This window comes from Balaenoptera physalus, assembly GCF_965194825.1.
Source record: "Balaenoptera physalus genome assembly, chromosome: 11".
Classification (NCBI taxonomy): domain Eukaryota; kingdom Metazoa; phylum Chordata; class Mammalia; order Artiodactyla; family Balaenopteridae; genus Balaenoptera; species Balaenoptera physalus.
In genome coordinates, this window is record NC_138896.1 from 78345260 (window position 1) to 78369188 (window position 23929).

Here is a 23929-nt window from a genome sequence, read left to right on the forward strand (position 1 = left end):
CTCTTTATAGTTTCCTTTGCTGTGCAAAAACTTTGAAGTTTAATTAGGTCCCATTTGTTTATTTTTGTTTTTATTTTCATTACTCTAGGAGGTGGGTCAAAAAAGATCTTGCTGTGATTTATGTCAAAGAGTGTTCTGCCTATGTTTTCCACTAAGAATTTTATAGTGTCTGGTCTTTAATCCATTTTGAGTTTATTTTTGTGTATGGTGTTAGAGAATGTTCTAATTTCATTCTTTTACATGTAGCTGTCCAGTTTTCGCAGCACTACTTATTAAGGAGACTGTCTTTTCTCCATTGTATATCCTTGCCTCCTTTGTCATAGATTAGGTGACCATAGGTGCATGGGTTTATCTCTGGGCTTTCTATCCTGTACCATTGATCTATATTTCTGTTTTTGTGCCAGTACCATACTGTCTTGATTACTGTAGCTTTGTAGTATAGTCTGAAGTCGGGCAGCCTGATTCTTCTAGCTCCATTTTTCTTTTTGCAGATTGCTTTGGCTGTGTGGGGTCTTTTGTGTTTCCATACAAATTGTGAAATTTTTTGTTCTAATTCTGTGAAAAATGCCATTGGTAATTTGATAGGGATTGCACTGAATCTGTAGATTGCTTTGGGTAGTATAATCATTTTCACAATATTGTTTCTTCCAATCCAAGAACATGGTATCTCTCTCCATTTGTTGGTGTCATCTTTAATTTCTTTCATCAGTGTCTTATAGTTTTCTGCATACAGGTCTTTTGTCTCCCTAGGTAGGTTTATTCCTAGGTATTTTATTCTTTTTGTTGCAATGGTAAATGGGATTGTTTCCTTAATTTCTCTTTCTGCTCTTTCGTTGTTAGTGTATAGGAATGCAAGAGATTTCTGTGTATTAATTTTGTATCCTTCAGCTTTACCAGATTCATTGATTAGCTCTAGTAGTTTACCGGTGGCATCTTTAGTATTTTCTGTGTATAGTGTCATGTCATCTGCGAACAGTGACAGTTTTACTTCTTCTTTTCCAATTTGTATTCCTTTTATTTCTTTTTCTTCTCTGATTGCCATGGCTCGGACTTCCAAAACTATGTTGAATAAAGTGGCGAGAGTTGACATCTTTGTCTTGTTCCTGATCTTAGAGGAAATGCTTTCAGTTTTTCACCATTGAGAATGATGTTTGCTGAGGGTTTGTTGTACATGTTGAAGTTGGGCGGGGGGCAGTGTAACAGCTGGGGTGGGGACGGCAAGGTGGGAATAAAAGGCCTAGTGGTTTTTTTTTAAAAAAAAAAAACAGGTGGTGCCCACCATCCTCATCCCCACTCCCATCCCAAGAGTATTCCAGCAAGCCCCTAGATGTGTTAAGTTACATTCCTGCCCCTAGATGTGTTAAGTTACATTCCTGCCCCTAGATGTGTTAAGTTACATTCCTGCCCCTTGGGCCAACGCTTCAACATATTTTTAAATGAGCCTCTTTCACATTTGGGTGTAATCAGCTGCCTCTGCACTGGGCCCTGGGGTAAGTGAGCCCTTTCAAAGCTGTTTCTCCCTTCTGCTATAGCTTTGTGGGTCTTGTGGACATGAGCCACATTGGTTTTCAGTGCTATATGTTTTGGGGGATTATCTGTTCTGTGCAGATCTTAAAAGTGGGAGTACCCAATGTGGGGTTCAAACCCTTAACTCCTTGGGGAAAAGCTCTGGGTTTTGAGTTCCCTCCCAATTGTGGGTTGCAGTACAGGGGTGGGGTTTATGACTTGACTGTGTCTCAGCCTCTCCCACCTGCTTTGATGGTGTGCGTCTACACACTTGCGCAATGTGTAGGAGTCGCCCAGCCAGTTCTTTAGGTTTTTTTCAGAGGAAATTGTTCCCTATGTCACTATAGGTTCAAGTGTGTCCGTAGGAGGCGAGTTCAGGATCTTCCTAGGTCACCACCTTGAACCAGACCTTCAGTTTTTAAACTAATTACCAATGGACCCTCCTGTCAGTTATTTGTGGTCTTGGGGATCCCTTGGTAACTTAAAAAGAGACAAAAACCAATTTGGCTGGCCGTAAGTTAGGAGATAATATTAATGTTCCTTTAGAAATATCAAAAAGCTACTCTGGAGTTGGCTAGTACTGAGCCCCAAGCCCAGAATGTCTTAATGGAAATCCATCCTCTAACATACCTCTATTTCTGCCAGTTAATTTTAGATCTTCAATACAACACCAAATTACATAATACGACAGGAAGGTAGAAGGGAATTTGAAAAGGGAAGTGGGGTAAAGCAACCTGTTTAGTTTATTAAAAAAACAAAACTTTTTTTATAGTTTGCTCGTAAGCTTGAAGAATGTGGTTTGGTCCCTTTTCTATGTCCAGATAAATAACAAAATTATATAAATCCTACACATCACTTAAGAGGAAGTCAAACTAAACAAAAAAAAAAAGAGAGGAAGTCAAACTAGGTCTTTAAGACTGTGAAATTATGTATATTATCACTGGGTGACTCTAAGGGAATTTAATCAGTCAGGGTCCCAAAGTAGAATAATTAAAGATGGCTTATTTAAAAAGAGTATTTTCAAAGGAGTGGCTGTGAGGGAATACAGCAATAGTGCTTTGACTCTGGTGCTAGTAGCAACTGACCTGTTACCAGAACCTAGAAGACAAGCATTGTATAGAGATAACTTTGAGGGGAACCTTTGGTAAAGGGACAGAGTCAGCCTGAGGTCAGCTCACAGGGAATGAGCCAGTGGGATAAGTATCCTGAATTCACTCTTTTCCTTTCCTATAATCTGCATATGAACACTCTTGACAGAAACAGAAGCCAGAGGACCCAGGAACCCATTGATAAGGTTCTTACCAGTCAGCCTGCTAGGGCAGAGAGCAGGGGAGAGAAAGGTGTAAAGTGGGTGTAGAGTGGCAAAAAAGGATATCCAGTATGAAAATGATGTAGGCTGGGCAGCCTTAGTAGGATTAGTCCTGGAGCAGCTCTAGTCTGGAATAACAAACTTACAGCAATAATTGGACTTTTTTTTTTTAATGGGCAACCCAGACCTTTCATTAGCTAATTGTGAATTTAAAATTTTAATCATATGTGAAAAAAAGCCTTTTGAGCAACAAAGTAATTTTGTTGCTCAATTGTTGTGATAGCTGAACACATACATATATAATCATGAACATTATATAAATTTTAAGATTTTAGATGTCTTGTTCGAATGGTGAACTTTTCCTGTTTTCAAAATGGAAAAAAGTAAAAGGTTGTATGTGATTCAGGGATGGCCTGGAGGCATAGCATGATGGTATATGAGATACAGACATTAAAAAAGTACATGAGGACTTCCCTGGTGGCACAGTGGTTAAGAATCCACCCTGCCAGTGCGGGGGACACAGGTTCGAGCCTTGCTCCGGGAAGATCCCACATGCCGCAGAGCAGCTGGGCCCATGTGCTGCAACTACTGAGCCTGCGCTCTGGAGCCCACGAGCCACAACTGCTGAGCCCATGTGCCACAACTACTGAAGCCGGCACACCTAGACCCCGTGCTCCGCAACAAGAGAAGCCACCACCGTGAGAAGCCGACTACCGCAACGAAGAGTAGCTCCAACTCGTCACTAGAGAAAGCCCATGCGCCGCAACGAAGACCCAACGCAGCCAAAAATAAAATAAAAAAAGAGTGAATCATCTGAAGTTCTGATGTGTGCTGTAGCTTGAAGTGATCCTTGAAGGCATTACGCTGAGTGGAATAAGCTGGACGTGAGGGGAGGGGGCAGTTGTGCAGGGAGACACAAATATTGTATAGTTCCACTGGTGTAAGGAATTTAGGGTTGGGTGGACAAATCAGAAGTGGAAAGTAGAGTGGAAGTTGCTGAGGGTTGGGAAGGAGGGTGGAATGGGGAGTTACTGCTTAGTGGGTGCAGGGTTTCTGCTTGAGGTGATGATGGGGTCTGGAATTGTGTGGCATCATGAGTGTGCTTGGTGCCACTGAATTGTACACTTAAAACTGGTTTAATGGAAGATTTAGGGAAATTGGAACCCTTGTGCATTGTTGGTGGGAATGTAAAATGGTGCAGCTGCTAAAGAAAACAGAATGGCATTTCCTCAGAAAATTTATAATTACCATATGGTCTGGCGATTCCACTTCTGGGTGTAGTCAGAAGAACTGAAAAAAGTAAGGTCTTGAAGAATAGCCCAAAGGTGGAGGCAACCCAAGTGTCCCTTGACAGATGAATGGATAAACAAAAATGTGGTATATACATACAGTGGAATGTTTTATGGTATGTGTGTGCGTATTCAGCCTTAAAAAGGAGGATATTCTTACACATGCTACAACTTGGATGAACTTTGAGGACATTTTGCTAACAGAAATAAGTCACAAAAAGAGACAACCATAGAGACAAAGTAGTATGGTGGTTGCTACAAGCTGGCAGGAAGCGGGGGATGGGGAGTTGTTTTAGTGGGTATAGAATTTTTTTTTTTCAATTTTCAAACCAAAGTTTTAGAGGGCAGTTTTAATGCCTTTGGAAAAAATGGTTAAAATGGTAAATTTTGCATTATGTATGTTTTACCACAATTTTTTAAAAATTATTCATCTGAAACTTTTTTTTAGATGACTTAAATGCAGGAATATTTACCAACATAGAATCACGCTGTGGATCGGTAATAGAGAGGGAAACTGTTATAAACTGTTCATCTCCTGAGATTCCTGCAGAATTTAATGAACAGTTTAACACTAAGAAGAACAAGCAAGAACTAGTAAATCATGATAACGGAGCCAACTTAGAAAAAGAAAACAGTTGGTATAATGACCAGTGTAATCAGTTCACAAGAACAGAGAAACAAACAAAACATATGAAGAAGTGTCCTAAAAGGCCTGATTGGAATATAAATAAACCACTGAGACGGTATATTCCAGCATCAGAAAAGTACCCTAAACAGCTTCAAAAGCTGAGAGAAGAAAAAAGAGTAAGAAGGCAGATGGAACTGCTTCATTTGGTAGAAAGAAATAATCCTGGACACCTTTCTCAAAATAGAGTCACTTCACCAGATGTTCTTCATTCATCTCATGAAGAAACTGAACCAGGTTTCAGGTGGCAGCTAGTCAAAAAGGTAAAGCTCTTCTGTCTTAAAAAATATTTTAAAGCATGTATTGAAGTTTTTAGAATGAGAATATAGTTCCACACATGCATGTTTTGACAAGGCTATTCTGGGTCTGAATAAGAGTTCTAGAAATTTGCTGTAGTTTATTTACACCAGGGGTCAACAAACTATGGCCAATGGGCAAATCCATCTTGCTGCCTGCTTTTGCAAATAAAGTTTTTTAGGAATACAGCCATGCTCATTTTTTTACCTATTGTCTGTGGCTGGCTTCATGCTGCAAGAAGAGTTTAGAGTAGTTGCAACAGAGACCACATGGCTCACAAAGCCAAGTGTTTACTATCTGTCCTTTACAGAAAAAGTTTACACTTAAACCCTGTATAGATTAATGCTATTCTTTATTCAGATACCCATTCAAAACTCTTGTTTATAGTCCATATAGACAGGATAATTTACAAGGTCAGGAATTACTGGATTGGTTTCTCTGACTCTGGAGAAATACCAAGCCTCTCCTATCCTATTATCCAGTATATGTTACTCAAATATTATCCTCAGATTATTTCAACAAGTAACCACTAAAAACATTTGTGGGGACGTATGGAAACACTGTTAACTCCTGTCTATCACTTAGGAAGAAGAACCTCGGAGAATTAATTCTTTCAGCAAGGAAAGGTATGTTATGGATTCCATAGCTACTTAGTGCTTTCTGTGTGATATAAAGTACTTGCTCAAGATATAGGTGAGATGAAGCATGTATGCATGTCTGTGAAGACAGTAACAGGAAGGTTTGTGACTTCAGGTGAGTAGAGGTTTAAGGGAAAGGGTGTCGGCATTTTACCTAGAATTTGAAGGTCCAAATTGGACTGGACCTAGGCATCCTGAGCAGGAATGTGGGTGACATTTTGTTATCTTCAGACTTTAACAGTTTTGATTTTCCAGATATGTCAGCAGTGGAATAGACGTTCTGCTTGGATTGAGGGGGGAGGGAATAAATGACTGGTAGGGATAATGAGAAATTAACCAATGGGAGATTTAAAATTGTTAGAATTTTTATTCTCTGCTTTTGTGCACGAACCAGCTGGTTTAAACTGTCTCTGAATGTGGCTCTAATAGCAAGTTTAGTTTAGGCAGTAAGTATATTATTTTATGGTGAATTATCTAAGGAGAAACATTAGGTTTAAATTAGGTAGCATTGATCCTCACAAGCTAGTAAATTTTTCTCCCTGTTCTAGCATATATATATCCTCAGCAAGTACTAGTAAACCCCAAATTAATCCCATTTTGTTGCCCTGTTTTAGGAAATGGTATCATAGAACTCAAGCCTCTTACATATAGTGTTCCTAAAGGTGTTATAGGTACATTTAGAATAAATTGAAATGTGATTAAAGAATAGAATATGCTTAATCTAAAATAAAATACACAATTTTTCATTCATGCTTTTTAAGAAGTCCCTTATTGTGCTTTTTGGAAAAATACAGGTCTCAATCACCACCAGTTCCGGCAGTGAAGAACAGAACGCAGCAAACTCAGACACTAAAAAACAGTACTTATGAAAGAGAGAATCTGATCTCAGGAGATAGTCAAACAGAATTATCACCTGGGTTTTCTGAACCATTTCATTTTATTCCCTATGTCCGAACCAATGAGATCTATTACCTTGATCCAGATGCACCATTGTCTAGGCCTTTAACCCAGGATCCTCAGTACCAAAATCCACATGGTAAGTAAATATAAGTGTACCCCCCCCAATTAAAAATCCAAATTGCCCCAGGAGAGGTAGTAAGAATTTCTCTCTTTCAGAGGCAATTATTAAAATTTTTATTGAATATTTATTACTTAAATTTTACTTGGTGCTTTCCTAGGATATAAATTTATTAATGAATCCATAGAATGTTATAGCATAGGGCTATTTCATATTATTATAAATGTATTTGAATTTTGTCATTTTTATCTGGCTTCAGACTGTGACCAAGAACAGCTTTTTGACCATCTCAGGGATCCACTTCTTAATCCTAACTTGGTGAAAAACAGGGATCGACAGCAAGCAATCCTTAAGGGACTGTCAGAACTGAGACAGGTATGAGCTCTTCCAAAGTGTGGATGTGACCATTTTCTGGTGGAGGGCTGTGTTTACCAGTTTTACTAAGCATCGTTGGTTACATGACTTAACGTGACTTCGCCACATGTCAGTTTAATGTACAGGTGCTGATTCTTTTTTAAAAAACACAACTTTCCTTCTATTTCTTTCACATTGCCATCTCTAAGACTGTTTCTTTCCAGCATGGAATCATGAGACATTTTGAATATTAAGACAACTTTATTGAATGAAAAATGCATACATTTGAAATGGCAAAGTATGGTCAATAAGGCCCTAAAACCAAAGGCAGAAAATAAATACAGTTATGCTTTAATTCTTAGTAATGCAGTTCACATTTTTTTAAATGAACGTGTTGGCCGTGTCTGGAGTAGAACTTGACACAAGTCCCAAAGAGTAATATAACTCAGTGTGAAATTACATGTATAATCTTACCAGACTACTTTTTCTCCCAGACCAGTTGTGACTCATTATCCTGCTCAGATAAAAATAAAATCAGGTAACACATCCAATATTTAAGGCTATAACTGTTCTCTACCAGCTGGCCTTAAAAAAAAAAAAAAAGACTTGCAAAACTGGTTTTGCGATTAGCTTTGATTCACAGTATACTTTGTGTATTTGGGGAAAATAAACTGTAGTTTTTATGAGTACCCTTTTCCATGTCCAGTCATTTATGAATGCCTCCTGCTTTTCAAATTGTTGATTCAAGTGTTGCTTAAACAATTCTTTCTGTAGAACTAGAAAATCACCCCCACTAACCCAGGATTATAAAGTGTCCTTTAGTTTTTTAAATGCTGTAGCTTTGGTTAGATGCGGATTGAATTTTGTAACTCAAGCTTGGTAATTCACACAGTGAAGATTTTACATAAATCCCTTTTTAAAGTGACAAGGCATATTCTAGCTTAGTAGAGACAAAAGTTGTGAGCCTAAGAGAAAGGAATGTGATGTACATACACCTTCACCTATATAGTGACCGTATCTTACTTCAGCAGGGCCTTGTACTAGCCACTAAGGTTAATGCAGTCAGGATAAACACTGGATGTTAAAGGGAGACTCATGACCATTTTAAGAGCATCTGGGGAAAAGGAAAGAGGTGGTGTTCAGTCCCACAGTTAGGAGACACGGTTTTAAGAAAGGTCATTTCTATTGGTTGTATGGCTAAAAATATAATCTTACAAATGTGTGATAGCTGCACAGTATCCAAGTGAGAAAGTCTGGTGTAAAAATTGAAAATTTTTGAGTTAAACATGACAAAGATAAAGTTTAAGCTATGGCCAAGTAACTGAGCATAATACGTGTTTTCAAAGTAAATATAGTTCTGGATTAACAACAAGACAGAAAGGTAAAATAGGAATAATTTGCCCCTCTGCTGCACACCGTACTAACATATCAATGTGATTTCAGGGCCTTCTCCAGAAGCAAAGAGAGTTGGAAACTAATCTCATGCCTTTAGCTGCAAATCAAGAAGAGAATTTTAGTTCATTTTAAATGTAGAAAATCAAATCCTTTACATTTGCTTTGTCTTCCAAATTATAAAAATGTGGTTGGTTGTTGCTTAACTGTATTTATCAAATAGCCTAGATTTCTTTTTAAAATGCTTATTTAAAACTTGTACATTATGTAGTAAAATGCTGTGTGTATATATATATTTTTAAAAACAATAAAACAAGACACTTTTGTAAAAAAGCTTAGTAGTTAAAAAAAAAAAATTTTTTTTCTACTCATCACAATGTGGGTATTTATCTACTTACCTTAACAGAGTCTGGAGTTTACAGTGTTCTTCCACACTTTTTACATGTAGCTTATTAATTAAAATACCACTTACATATTTTGCTCTATAAAAAGATTTTAAAGAGTAGAACTCAAAGTTCTTTTGAGGCGCCAAAGGAAGGTCTGACATACTTACTTTTACTAAAGTAGCCCAGATTCAGTTTAGGCTTACGTGGAAATTTTTTTAAGTGTTTGTTTTTTTTTAATGACTTCTTTTATTGTAGAAACCACAGTTTTCAAAAACATTTACAAAAGCTTGTATTAGTAATGGAGAGGCAGTTAATTAGCAATACATATGGATTTAAAATTTATCTTCACCATGTACTTTTATCTGGGAATTTAAAAAGTTAGCTTTAGTATATAGCACTTAAGTGCTTACCACCTGAAAAATATACTTACATTTTTCTAACAATTTAAAAATCTATAGCAAAGTTTGTTTCAAATTGTTTAATGCCTTTAATAACCAAATTCAGTTTCATATTTCAAAAGATAGATAGGTTTTTGTTTAAGTCAAGGACCACACAAGCACTGAAAATTGTAATTATCAAATATTCTCAAATAAAAGTTTGACCAAAATTTTAGCAACAGGTGATTTTACATGGTTAAGTCTAAAAATAAAAAATAATGCTGCCTGGTGTTAAGTCCTAAGTCCTATATGTACATAGTTTTATCATCTAAATGAAATGGCTTTGTTCAATAAATCTTGAGGTATTGAGAGCCAAAATCCTGTAAATATTAACATCACTGGCTTATACCTGTGTAAAAACACTATACAAAAAGCTTAAAATAAATGCATTAGTTGATAATGTCATTTCAGCAAAAGTAGCTGGGATCATCTGACATTAGAGGAGGGAAAAAAAGTAAAGCCATTATTGTTCACTATCCTTTTGCAACTATCTAGTTTTATATATAAAACAGGCTTCAATTTGAAGCCAAAGTACAGATGACATATAAGTAAGTGTAAAACTTAAAAGTGCCAATATGAGATCATTCAAGTACAATATATGTTAAAAATATATATATTTATTTCAATTTTCAGATGCTTCAACTGTTACAGGCCATCATGATTTAAATAAGAGGGAAAAAAACATTTGCGAAAGGAAAAGAAACCTTTTGTTTAGAGAATGAAATATAAATTGTTAAGTCACTTTTAAGAAACAGAAAAAGTCCATAACAACAACCTACTTAAAAAAAAAAAGTTACTGTAATTAATTATTTCTCTTTTGAAAACGGCCTGGAACAATCACTTTTCCACCAACTTAATGGAGATGGAGTTTTCTGTCTATCCAAGTTTTGAGTATAAGCAGATAAAAAGTAATTTTCACTTTCTTGAGACTGACTTGATGAAAGGGCATATGGTGTCCCCAAAAATGTCTGATGAGTGAGAACATTAAAATGACTAAACTGATGGGACATATTTAATTGACTGTGATAAACCTGAAAGTTGCTATATGAATCCTGTTCAGCTGAATTACTGTTCTCTCCTTCAGAGCATACTATATCAATAGAAGCTCTCTCTTCAGAATCAATTTGATAAGTCTTCTCTTCTAATAAACTTTTTTGCAAGTCAAGAGACGTTTGCAACTCAATTTGAATATTCTTTTTTTGATCTGTTCCACGTGATCCTTTGGTCTCTTTCTCCAATATTTCTGAATGAAAATTGCTGCATACTTCTATGTGTGAGATTTCATCCCCTGAATCCAGAGACATATCCTCTTCGTCCTTTTCATCGTTTTCTAAAAGAGCTACATTTAAAAAACAAAAAGTCCTCCTCTATTGAAATACACAATTTGTTTAAGTTTTAAAATTATACACTACTCACACAATATAATGCGTCAGGGTCTGCAAGTCCACAATCCCTTAAAGCTTGGTCTTCTGCCACAAGTTCACTTAGTCACAACACTCACACTAGGTGTGAATGTCCAGATAATCCGATGCTAAAAGCTTCTGCGAAATGTGTTCACGTTTAATGTTGGGAAATCCCAACTCCCAGCTCCAAAGGGGTTAATGTCAAAACAGCATCTAAAGTTATACGGTAATTCAGTATTCGACAAGACAAATATAAAATAAAAATTCTGACATCTAGCTTCATTGGATTACTACTAAACTGGTTAGCTGTACCAAATGTTCGAACATCTCTGCTTTTCCTCAGAAACAAAAGTACATCTTTCATTTTACATAAAACCTGGAACCAAAGCAGAGGCCATCTCACAAAAGACTAAAGCTATGGATATCTCTACTACCTTGTAATTAAACTGCTTTAATTCACAACAGAAGCCAATAAAGCTTACATACCCTCAAAAAGAAAATGCCTACTCTATAGTATGCAGTCTACATTAACTCGAACAGTTTATATTGACTACAGTATAATAAATGAGCAGATTTTGTGTATGCTAAGTAAAAGAATGATAAATGCCTTGAGACATTTCCCCTGAAGCTGAGTTTACACTGAGGTGAGCAGTTTCAAAATTAGCATTTCATTATATGATATCAAAGCAAAACCATTCTTTTTCTGTCTGCCTTAAAGAAAATGAGAACTACTGAAAAGTTACCTGACTGTGACTCAAGATTCTCATTAGCACCAAGCAAAGGAAGGTTTTCTTCTGTGATTGAGTTGTGATAGCCCACAAGATTTTTAAAGTTTTGCATAAAGTCTTCAGCAGTCGCAACCACTATTCCATTATCAGTATAACTGGAAAGCATCTTGATACTCTTTTCTAAATTGAAAAAAAAAAAGAAAAAGTTGAGTATAAAACACTTATATAAAATGATAATGCCTGCCTCCAGCCCTCACAAAATCCTTTCCTCCACATTTTCAGAAACACCCAACACAGTCCCACAAAATCCTTTCATACACATTCCTGTATTCACAGTAGAAAGCTTAAGAGCACTCACTCTCTTTACCTGTTAAAAAGACTATGTGTCGTTGTTGTATGTTTTGAGCCTGAAGTCTGATAAGGCAATCCAATTCCGGAGCATTCCGAGTTTGTGAATCACAGTTGTGGTATGACAAAATTTCAACCAGATGTTTTTTCTGATAGATATTCAGAAGGGTCAACAGACTCAGAGCTTTAGCATTCAATCTGTGAAATTAAGTAGTTCAGTATCTGTATCTGCATTTCTAAAATTTAGTATGGACGTTTTCACTTGAAATTAAAGCCATAATTTCTCAATTGAGACAACTAACGACAACTGCACCGCTTAGCTCCCGGCCTGATGTACAGGTGCTTCTTAGTAGAGGGAGAGCAGGAATTGTGCAACCCACGGGTAACTCCAGGGGCTTTCTCTGGGTACAAAGCCTGAGGGCCAGCTATTCAGTTCAGACAAAAATCTCAACTTCTTACTTACTAAATAAATTACACTTCTCTTCAGCTTCACTAATTTAGAACTGTAATGAAAGGTGTAAAAGGACAAAAAAATATAAGTCTTTCCTTCAAAAAATAACATGGCTCTGAGCTATTTCTATACTTCCAGATGCAAGGCAACATGTGGTAGAAATTACTGGCTATTGTCAGAAAGATGACAGTACTAATTTGTACAAGTTATACCTCCGGGCCTCAGTATTGCTATCTGTTATATAAAGATAAGACTTCCCCAGTGCCTCCTTCACATGATTTGAAGATAAAACAAGTTTTTAAAAAATGAAATACAATAAAAAGTTAAATAATTTAAAATTACTGAAGCCTGAATTTCCCTAAGTGTGTCCCATGGAATATCATAGGTATTAGAAGAAAAAAATGTTTTGTGGTCTAGGTTTCGGAAATGCTGACTGACAAAATGTAAAACAGGATCCTTAACTACAAAGTTTCTCAGATCTTCAAATGTGTAAATAAGTACATTATATGGACTCTAGTAGTAGGATATAGTATCCCAAACTCATCTGATTACAATAGTTATTTGCAGAGCCTCTCAAGGGACTAGTGCTCCAAGAATCACGTTTTGCGAAGTGACTTCTGGGCATGTTAGAAATCACTTATTACATAAATGAATGTCCTAATCATAGATCCCTTTATCATGTCAAGATTAATCCTTCTCTCATATGTGTAATATTATTAGATTAACAATTAGGAGAGGGCCTGATCTACTTGGCATATACAGCTCCATAAAAAAATAAAGAATGCTGATTATCCCGTTTTGATTATTATTCTAAACCCAAGTGGTAAAGTTTAAACCAATTTTATCTCTATACATAACTAGAACTTCAGCAAACCTCTACATAAACAAGAATACCATTTTCAAACAGGCTAGAATAATTCAGTATCTACATTCCCTTACAGCTGGCAAAAGACATCTGTGAAAACTGAGCAGCATCTATAATTTACAAACATATAAAAAAATAGCAAAATTCTGTGAACACAATGTTAAAATCAACAACCAATATATAGTTATTTTTCAAACCTTACCTGCCCAGTTCCTTTAGTTTTTTCTGAAATTTACAGTGGACTTTCCATTGCCATTTTCCTTCTGGAGTACTAAGTTCTTCGAGGAATGTCAAAAAATTTTTAAGGTTCTCTGTTAGAGATAATGAAGTTCATTTTAAATTCAATAAACAAGTCACCCACTCCACAACTGAATTAAGGAAGAAGTGTTTGTTGATATTATGTAGGAACACCTACTTTCCTATGTAGTATTTTCTTTCTCTTTTTTCCCCTCTAAGGGAGACAGATCTATATATCCTCTTTGAGATCTAAGAACATAACATCTACACACACAAAAACAAAAACATGTTGATAACAATAACAAACCAAAAGTAATCCAAGTGAAGTAGGTGCAGACAGCCCTGCTTTATACCAGGCTTAAGAGGAAATTATTCGTAAAGAGTAAAAGAATGGGAAAGAAATCTGAGGTAATAAAAGCTCAAAGAAATGATGGAAATGTACTAGTTATCTGTCACTGGCAGAATGGACAATACATTAAAAAAGTATGAGTGAGTACTAATGAGAAAAACCTTGAAAAGACATAAGTTACATGCTACAAAGAATAAATAAATCTTACCAATTGTGATTACTTCTGGATTTAGAATGGATTCATCAGAAACGATAAAACCTCCAGATACAAATAACTCATTGTATGTGTGATTTTTAACATCATCCAAACTATCAACACCAGCAAAACTAACACAAGGAAGCTTCTTTAAAGTCACCAAGCCAGGTACCTATTTAAATACCAAAATAAAAATAGAAATAAGGACAGACAGACTCAAGTGTGAAGTAACCTACAAGAGATGTACTATGGCTCACCTATATTAGTGTGTTGCCTCTGCAAAGTCAAGCACAAAAACAATATTTCCAACATTATTTCCAAATATACAAACCAACATTTATGTACTGGGCATCTACCTTGAACAGAACACTCTAAGGAAGAGGCACTTAACAAGAGACCTGGAAACAGAGAATGACAAATGCTAACCTGCCTGGCCCTTTGAGTACAGTCCGAATTCAAATGAGGCAACAGCCTACGGACTGAAACAGGAAAGACTTCAAAGAGCAGTAGGACTTGAGATAGGCTCCTAAGACTAGACGGGGTACCTCCAAATCCAAGGGAAAGGGGGACTGCTTCAGCAAAGGGGGGGTACAAACAGGTTTTACCTAGGACATACAAATGAAGGTGATAACAATATAAAGAGAGTCAGCAGACCCAATGGCATTCAAGGAGTCAGTATTCTTAGTCTTGACTATTTAAGCAATAGGTAAGATCTGTGATATGCCACAATTTAAAATTTTGCAGAGGTATAAATATGAATCTCATGAGCTGATTCACGGAGGGTAGTTTAGGTCTCAAGTCCTAAACCTCCCAACCTCGAAGTTTTATCTCCTTTAAAGCTTATGAGGATATTTTAAAAACAAACAGCTTTAGTCTCAAAGATAGTAAGGATTTTTTACAACCAAAGTAAGTAAAGAATTCAACTTAACAGTCTACCTTGTGAATGAAACCTGCAATGTCTTCATTTTGAATAATAATCAATAGTTTATCTAATTTTGATCTTCTTTCCAAAAACTGTTCTGGATGACACTCTGTATTGCCTAATTTGATAAGATATTCCTGTTAAAGAAAAAAAACTAAATCAACATTTAAAAGCTTTTTTGCAAACATCCATTTAACACGAGAAATGCAAGATAAAGTGGTTAAGTTTAACTACTACTAGACCACTATTAATGATGCCCTTACACTAGGGACCTCAGAGATCATCAAGTCCACTCTTAGAGAAGACTCTGAAGCTCAGACCTTAAATGGTCACAGTCGCGATGTTATGATGCTATGCAGTCAAAGCCAAGTAAATGCTATAGCTTGGGGTAACAACCAGAAAAGCAATGGATTGGCCCAGGTTCTTAACTCTTATTACTTATTCTGGGCAATCCAGAGCTCAGTCATTAACCACTCCCTCACTCCCATTTTCCTTTCCTTTTGAAGCAGGCCCTTGATTATATGCAGCAGTGTTACCAGTATACTCCTTCAGAGTTAAAAAGCACTTTTACGACTACTGTAGCTCCTTTAACTCACAACAGCCCCAGGATCATTCATACAGAGCTTCAATATGTACAGCGTTACTTACATATTAATTAGCCATGCCTGTCAAGTTTACACCTTCAAACAAAACACTCTCCCATCTAACACATCCTTCCATGCTGGTGACACCGTACTACCTTTCAAAGGACACAAGATAGCCAGTCCCAGCAGAATTCTCTTTGCTTGCTGGGGGAATCCTGAACTCTGAAGCAAACTGCAGGATTCTGAAGGTCACATTCCTCATTTCACAGATACAGGAGCAGATTAATTTTCTCAAGGCTGGCACGCTGGTTAGATAACCATACATCTAAACCAAGGTTGCCTCACAACCAGTCTTTCAAGAGCTGTCTACAAGTGTCACACCCAAAGAGGGTGTTTCTGTGCAGCCCTAAAGAAGCATCTTCTACAGTGTTTGATTTTGCTCTAACTTCTAAAGCCTCTGGGCAAATCTCAGAGCAGTTTACAATCAAGTTATGAAAAAGTAAATTACTGTCTGATAGGCCTGCTTGCAATTTTTGGTCTTTTTACATTAAGAAATTTTAAATGCAAGTTTGTGTTAAATAAGACAGTTTAACTCATAAAGTAACAAATCAATTTGACTCCAGAAATATTTAGGAAGTTTAAAATTTTATTCATAAAGTCCTGTACTATACTGTAACATTTCTGCTAGAAAATTTCCAATGGATATTGATTAAAAGAATTAAAGTTCTGATCTGATTTCCTATCATATTTATAAAACACACAGCATCCTTTTCCTCTTCTACATAAAATAAATAGCAGAAATAGGATCTATTCTAAGCCAGAATGGATTGAAAGCACCATTCGTAAGTAAACACATTTCCCACAAGTGTGTTACAATCAATTTTTAAAACGCAGTGGGAGGAGATGGAGTAACGGTGAGCACACTGGGAACTGTGCCCAACCCACTCTCGCGTCTAGCCCTACACCACCACGCAGCTATGCCCCAAAGAGCTGGAAGCATGTTGCTGGGGGTGGAAGAATGTTGAGAAGCTCAATGTTCAATCATACCGGGCAAAAATGCAACCAAGAAATTCCTGGTAAGTCTGGTTTCATCCTCCTAAGAAACTACAGGGAATTGGTAAAGGCAGCACACTGAGCACTCTGCTGCCCCCATTTCCATGCTCTTCACGTCCTCATGAGCACATCACATGAAACATGCTGACGTCAAAGAGATCCTCAAACTGACAAAGGCTCAGGACATGTCAAAGCATGGAGTTTCTGGGCCACTCTGGCTATACGCCACTTATTTATAGCCCCCTCTGCTTCCTCTAACTAAAAAAGCAGAAACTTATCATGGTAATAAGTAAATTCCATAAATAGGAGCAGGCATTTATTTTAAAAACTAAGGCATTCCCTTAAGGAATTAAAATGCTACACAGTTTAGTGAATGCTAATTGGCAACATTAAACCACTAATATAATTGTCCCATGTGTCATAAATTACGTATCTATTGTTACAGATTTTACATACCTGTCTCTATGTGTGTATTTTTTTAAACCAAATGCCTGAAACGCCTGTCTACTCCATAGCTTCAGTACAAAAAACATACCTTGCAAGGAGGAATCTTTCATGATTGGGCAAGTGTTTCAGGATCACCATGTTTTTTGATAATAAGGGCTATTGGGAAACCTGGCATGACCAGGGCATCAAGAAATGCCAAAAGGTATCATCATTAGGTCATCCTGGACAGTTTTTTTTTTCTACCTGATTGATAAAACCCCCTGAGGTAAACACTGACAACTTCCTTTATTTCTCTGCATCTTTCCCTCCCCTTTGTTAAAAACCCAGTAAGAAACATTGAAAATCTTTAAATCAACAATTTAAAGGTATCTGCAATATGTATACAACTGGTCTTTAAAATGACACTATCCAAAACAAGATTAAAAATTCTAAGATATTTAGATCACCAGTTCTAAATTCAATTAAACTTACTAGTCTTTTATTCCACTCTGCATTAAATTATGAAAATAATATGGTCAACACCTAAAAACAAACAAAAATCCATTTTATAGAGGTCAGAGCCAACAAGAGAAGTTTAGACAGCATTACAATTACCTTCTCAGTTAGTTACCTTTATTTCTTTACAGAGCACACTCTCCTCTTCTTCATGAATATAAAATTTCACAGTATTTTTCTGGACATCTTTCATGATTTTAACCAAACTGTTAAATACTTCAGGTTCTAACTGGCTTATAAAATTTGAAAGAGCTGGTTGGGCAGAAATGTTTACATCACTGGGCGATTTTGTTTCTTTTTCTACTGGTTCCCGGGCAGTATGACCAGGTACAGTATGATCAGAAGTCACCACTGGCTCTGTGGCATGGTGTGGCTGGTTCACTTCTGCTTCAGTTAAACCCAAAGTCGAAGAGGAATGCTGCTCATTAGAGTTGGTGTCTTTCACAGGATCACTACCAAGTGGCTCAAGGAGGTGTTTATTGTTGAAGTCGCTTGAGGAAACTGGTATGACATGCCTTCCCAAAGGACTCAATGCTGTCTTAGTACCAGAATCATTAGGACTGACTGCTGGCAAATTCCCACCCTTGGCTGATGCTTTGATAACAGTATTTAGTTTCTCATGCAAGCCATCTACAAACTCCTGTACACCAGCTTTGGAAGTCTTAGAATATATGAACTCAGAAAACCGTTTCATCTTCTCTTGTGTTGAAAAGATAGGTGTGGAAATTCTGCTGACATATGAAACATTCTTCTGCTTCAGAATCTCTTCTATCTTCCTAGAAAAGAGACTGTACTCTCCTAACACTGTCCTTTCTGTGGTTTCACTCATTGCAGGCGGTTCTGCTGCTGGCACACACTGCTCCTCCACTGTCACCACCTGACCTGTCAACACGTCATCCTCAGTGGTGCCCTTTAGTGTGTCTGTAAATGGAGAGGATGGAAACTGGTAATCAGAACTTCTCTGTCTACTTATTACCCGAGGGTCGTTAGGAAAGGCCTCCTGTGGTGGCAGACACACCAGTTGTTCTTCTGGTGATTTCATACCTATATGGGAAGAGTTTATTATTACAAAAGCAATCCAAAATAATAACATCCGAAAATACAAACTCATAAATAAGGAAAAAAAATGCCAGGTCAAGTATATATTTAGAACAAACTATGCATCAGAAGGTAGAATAAAAACCTCAAATAATGGTGTGAACCTATTTCCTATGTGCCCTACTTACTTATGGCTGGTCTTTGTATTTCAATAGCTAGAGTGACAAGTTTGAATGTTACTTTCTTTGATTCCTTTTGAAGTATTCAAACAAGGGCCAATTTAACATCAATACAAATTAAGTCACTTGTTTATTTCTGCTTCCCTACCTTTCTGTAGATCTGACTTTAACAGACATGCTTTAAGCAGAATGGTCAGTTGCAATGGCTTGCTCAACCCCTGTATTCTTTGCCAATAATGTCCACTATGGTAATACCCTCTTAATAGGAAAATTTTGAGTGTAAGGCAACTGAAAGAATGCCAAGCTGAAATGCTGTGGGAGTAAGTCGTCAAGTTAAGAGTTGCATTCAGGATCTAGGATAATTAATTTTATCTGTTTTCAGATTTGCTCTTACATATGGGGTTGCTTAGTGGATTTGCTACAATGTTAGGGACTTCAATTTATCAGGAAAAGAAAGTCTCAGTCATATAGAAAGAGAACACATTTCATAGCTGCATTAACTTAACAGTAATACTTTTGATAGCACTTTTGTTAAGTATTTTTATTTTGTTTGGAAATCATTCCAAGAGAAATCATAATAGCTATTACCCCATATGAGATGAAGAGATCATCAAGCTAGCTGATGCTAATGAAACTACGATAACCCGTGATTCTTGACAACTAGCTCAATCCATAAGATCGTACTTTTTTCCACTCACAAATCCTAAATTCAAACACAGTATGTTCTTGAAACTACACTTCAAAACAGGAACCCTAAATCCCTTTTTAAAAAACATGGGGAAAATACATTTAACAGCAATTTAGAGTAATACTTTATTTCACGAAAAAACAAAATTTCATTATTTTTCCCTACAAGTTCATATTACACAATTTTATCCTTTAAAAAAGTACTAATTTTTCTTAAATCTTAGCCAACATTCCCTAACAAATTGCTGTTGTAGTATATAAAATGTTACCTCTAGATCAGAAAGTCCACACATAGGTATAGTTTTCAAAAATATAGTACTTTTAAGATATAGTGAACTCCCTATTCAAGTCTACACCCAGGTATAGCAGTGTAACCCCTCTACAAAAAATTCAGTTTTGATTTTCCCTACACTCACACTTTTCTAAAGGTTTAAACAGCCTAACCAGCATTTAGTTTATAACATTTTGCTACCAACCCCAGTGGTTACCATGAACCACTGCAACCATTAAGTACTGCAAAGGCACCTGTCAGCATGGTAAGACCATACAGCAGGTCTGTAGATCAAAGAAGAGAAGGGGAGCAAAATATCCAATGTACCAAGGTAAGAATTACAACTGTATGAAATTGATAAACCAGAAAATTCAACTTCCATAAAATAATTCAGGAATACTGAATGCCCTTCGTAAATCTGCAACATGGGGTTTAGTGCACATATAAAATGTCAGAATGAGTACATAAGAAATCTGTAACAGGGAACTCCCTGGCGGTCCAGTGGTTAGGACTTGGCGCTCTTACTGCTGGAGCTCAAGTTCAATCCCTGGTCGGGGAACTAAGATCCTGCAAGTTGTGCAGCGTGGCCAAAAAAAAAAAAAACCACGAAAAAATAAAATCTGTAACAGAGGTTGATCAATGGGGTGAAACTAAGTGTCTGGCCTAGGGGTGGAAGACTTATATTTTGAAGTAGTTTTGTACTTCTTGAATTAGGTACCATGTCAAATATCTGATTTATTCAAATAAAATGTCTTACTTGCATCTTGTAAAACAAATGAGTTGGGGAGGACCACATGTAATTTTAAAACTTCTGAATGGTTTATTATTAAAAATACTTGAATACATTCTCCCAAATATTTCAGCTATAGTTGAGACCAATAAACTTATTCCTAAATTTTTTTTTCTAAAAAAAATTTTTTTTTAAATAACTGCACCACGAGGCATGCGGGATCTTAGTTCCCCAGCCAGGGATTGAACCTGTGCCCCCTGCAGTGGAAGTGTGGAGTCTTAACCACTGGACCACCAGGGAAGTCCCCCAGTAAGCTTATTCCTGAAGTGCTATGGATGAAGGAAATGTTTTTAAGCTGAAATATAACTTAAATCCACATGGGAAATTTTCCATATTAAAAAACTCTAAACCAAATCCCTTTGAAAATGCAAATGATCACCATCTAATCTTACTTTGTACAGATTTCCCCCATATAATTTTTATTATTAAGATGGACAACTTTATTATTTTAAAAATGTCTTCAATAAATGATTTAAAAGAAACACATGTCAATATCTATAATAATACATGTTTTCTACTAACTATCATTCAAGCATTGTGGTACTTTTGACTTTTAAATGCAAGGGGAGTGGCGAGTTCTCAAAAAGTAGCATCACTTGGATTTTTATACTTTTAACCACAAAATATGAAGATGGTATGCCAAATAAAGACTGCAGATGTTGATGGAGCATTATGAAGCATAAACAAGATACCTGATTCTCCCAATGAGAAAGAATCACTGATAGAAGCAAAACTTACATGAATCTTCAACATATTGTTGTGTGAAAGAGCCAAAACCAAAAGAGGACATATGTAGCAGGTTCCATCTATCTTAAATTCAAGAGTAGGTAAAAACTAATGTATAGCAAGAGAAGTCAGATTAGTGGTTACGGTTTGGGGCAGGGAGAATACTGACTGGGAGGATGCAGAAGAAGACCTTCTGGGGTACTGAGAATGTTCTACATCTTGATTTGGGTGGCGGTCACCTAAGTGTTTACATATGTTAAGAATTCATCAAGCTGTCTACTAAAGATTTATGCACTTTCCTGTATGTCATATCAATACATCTGTTCTTCCCACTTTGTTTTCTTTCAATTGTCTTTTCCTAGGAGGAGACAAAGATCATCTTGAAGAAAACTATTAACTCAAAGTCTTTTTTTTAATTCCCAAAAGAGAGGAATAACCATAAAGATCTACTAAAATTAGTCATTTAGCTTTTCTTCTGAATAAAAAAACAACAACACAGGATTTCTGAAAGAGTAAGACAAAATGAAATGGAAACAAAAAAGACCCAGACCAAACTCCAAGCAAGAAGAATCTGCCTATGGCCACCTGCAGGGATGCTGAATTGACTTGAGTTTAGACAAAAGAGACTGTCTTCTAGGCACCTACTACAACTAGCTAATCAGTAATAATCTATAAATGTTTCTGGAATCCAAAAGTTTCCTAATCTCTTAAACTATCTGCAGAAATTAGCTTTACAATTAGCAAAAGAAGAATTGAGTCAAAAAAATTCAAGATTAGGAATAATGTACCTAAAAGATACATGGCCTCACCTCCTCGTATTTTTTAAATTTAAGAGAAACTTGAAGACTGCTCCTCATAAGATGTCCTGTAGAAATGGATTAAGAAAAATATTCTGGTCTTCCCAAGTCATCATATCAGATAGAATCTACTGTAGGTGAAAAAAACTTAATCTCTATGAATATTCAGTGACTCCCTTGAATACATTCTTTGTATAAGAATATTTGATATAAATCAATTAATGATTTAAATACAAATATGATATTGTCCAAATTTTCTGTAATTAACAGACTTAAACTGATGCCCTCCAGATAGAGGACCAGAACTGCAAGTAGCAATTCTGAAGAAGGGCACATTGGGAGGAAAAGCAAAGAGAGCCTTCTCACCTGGTGTTTGTTTCTCACCATGTTTCCCCAGCTGGTCTTCTGGGCTTCTTGCATTCCCTCCTGAGGGAAAGCATCCATTAGATTTGTAGACTCTCTTCAGGTACTGGTGACAACCTTTTAAAGCACCTTTCAGATAACCCCAAATGCTAACAAATTCAAGTATTCCCTCTTCTGCCTAAAATAATCCTGAAGGGTCATTAAGAAATGGGAAGTTGCTTCCCTTTCCATTCTGGTGATGATGGAATATCAACACCTAGATGTTGTGCCTTCAAATGGCTCTGAAACCAGCTATGAAGGTGTCTAAATGAGGAAAGTTAGGATAATCACCTTGTACAGACTACTTCCTTATTCTGTTTTTCCAACTCAAGCCAACTTCTCCAGGTCAGGAGTACCAGCTGCCGCTCTACGATCACTTCTAGGCCTCTTGCCCTCTCTGATAAGGTACTAAGTAGAGAATGGTGCTGAAGCCCATGGAAACTCATCAAGTTTTAGAAATTCTTTGCAGAGTCCTTGGAGGTCTCAGTAGCTTCTAGGTCACAAGCTAGAAAGTATATTTCAGTTGACTTTCTAGCAAAAACTGTTTGTTTTTTCTTTTTAAAGGTTAAATAAAGATCTAAGAATGGAAAAGATGTGCCCTGGAAATATTTCCCCAAATGCTTAGCTAACGAAGATGAATAAGAACTTGGAATATTAACAGTATCTGCATATGTGTGTGTATGTGTTTGTACAGAGAAATTAGAATACTGCAAAATGATCTTTCAACATCTGCTAAACTATTCTTGCCTCATCGTTCAATAAGTTTTCTAGGGATATTTACATGTAATCATTTCAGGCCATTCTCTACAATGATCGAATTTCTCTCGAATTATCCAATATTAAGAACTCAAATTTCTTTCAAATAGATGAACCTTAACATGACCACTTCTTAGACGACAGCTTGTGAAGTTTAATAATTTGAGAAGATAGCATTTAATTGGCTGCCCAAAGACCCTCATTTCATCTCTGCAGCTACCTCACCTTATTAGAAACACAATTTCTGACAACAATTTTCATTTGCAAGTTGCATGTTCAACTCCATAGGGAGAGTAAGGATATTTTAAATCCCTCTGTTTTTAATAGGTTCTTTTGCAGATACTGACCAAGAACAGCAACACTCAATGATGAATATCACATTGCTCAAAAATAAGACACTGAAGATGTCAGAGCCAAGCAAGACCCAAGAGTAGAATCTAGAAAAGACAAAACGCTTCGGGAAACTGGTCCCTAAGTAAAACCAAGCAAACCTAAGTCCCAGTATACTTGTTCTTACCTGTAATTGGAATCAGTTTCCAATGTATTTCAGTCTCTTCAACATTATTTGACTTAGATTGTCTACGGAATCCATGTTCAATGGGAACAGTGGGACACAAACTGCAATCTTCAAAATTACTCATGTTAATTAAATCTGGATCCTAAAAATTAGAGTACAGATTCAATACCTTTCTTTTTAATTAATTTTAATGTCAAGAAAAAACAACTATTTTTTCACAGCAAATTCACAAACTTCAACCTAAACATTACAAACAAGTAAAATCAACATGGTGAAGTTATAATACTCTAATCTCAAACTAGAATATAATTTTTTCTCTCAAAACGTAATTGGTTGATTTACAGCAGAGGTTGGTAAACTTTTTCAGTAAAGCACCC

The 23929-nt window shown here is 36.4% G+C and overlaps 2 protein-coding genes across 20 annotated transcripts in view; one reads left to right on the forward strand and one right to left on the reverse strand.

Annotated features, from left to right (window-relative positions):
• The window catches only part of CCDC66 (coiled-coil domain containing 66), a 51805-nt gene extending 41620 nt beyond the window's left edge, over nucleotides 1-10185 (forward strand). For 7 of the 8 annotated variants that reach the window (XM_082414176.1, XM_082414177.1, XM_082414180.1 and 4 more), the window contains 5 exons: nucleotides 4553-5052; nucleotides 5672-5712; nucleotides 6519-6760; nucleotides 7002-7117; nucleotides 8540-10185. In XM_082414176.1, coding sequence (XP_082270302.1) covers nucleotides 4553-5052; nucleotides 5672-5712; nucleotides 6519-6760; nucleotides 7002-7117; nucleotides 8540-8623 — 983 coding nt within the window. In that variant the 3' untranslated portion in view covers nucleotides 8624-10185. The remainder of the gene's footprint in view (nucleotides 1-4552; nucleotides 5053-5671; nucleotides 5713-6518; nucleotides 6761-7001; nucleotides 7118-8539) is intronic. The other variant, XM_082414179.1, reaches the window with a different exon arrangement.
• Nucleotides 9909-23929, reverse strand: part of TASOR (transcription activation suppressor) — a 48502-nt gene continuing 34481 nt past the window's right edge. For 3 of the 12 annotated variants that reach the window (XM_082414172.1, XM_082414170.1, XM_082414165.1), the window contains 9 exons: nucleotides 23553-23694; nucleotides 22244-22303; nucleotides 17505-18433; nucleotides 14825-14947; nucleotides 13901-14060; nucleotides 13309-13417; nucleotides 11810-11988; nucleotides 11458-11622; nucleotides 9909-10650 (listed from right to left, as the gene is read on the reverse strand). In XM_082414172.1, coding sequence (XP_082270298.1) covers nucleotides 10118-10650; nucleotides 11458-11622; nucleotides 11810-11988; nucleotides 13309-13417; nucleotides 13901-14060; nucleotides 14825-14947; nucleotides 17505-18433; nucleotides 22244-22303; nucleotides 23553-23694 — 2400 coding nt within the window. In that variant the 3' untranslated portion in view covers nucleotides 9909-10117. Of the gene's footprint in view, nucleotides 10651-10704; nucleotides 10928-11457; nucleotides 11623-11809; nucleotides 11989-13308; nucleotides 13418-13521; nucleotides 13608-13900; nucleotides 14061-14824; nucleotides 14948-17504; nucleotides 18434-22243; nucleotides 22304-23552; nucleotides 23695-23929 lie in introns of those variants that run through there. The other 9 variants (XM_082414171.1, XM_082414168.1, XM_082414166.1 and 6 more) reach the window with 9 other exon arrangements.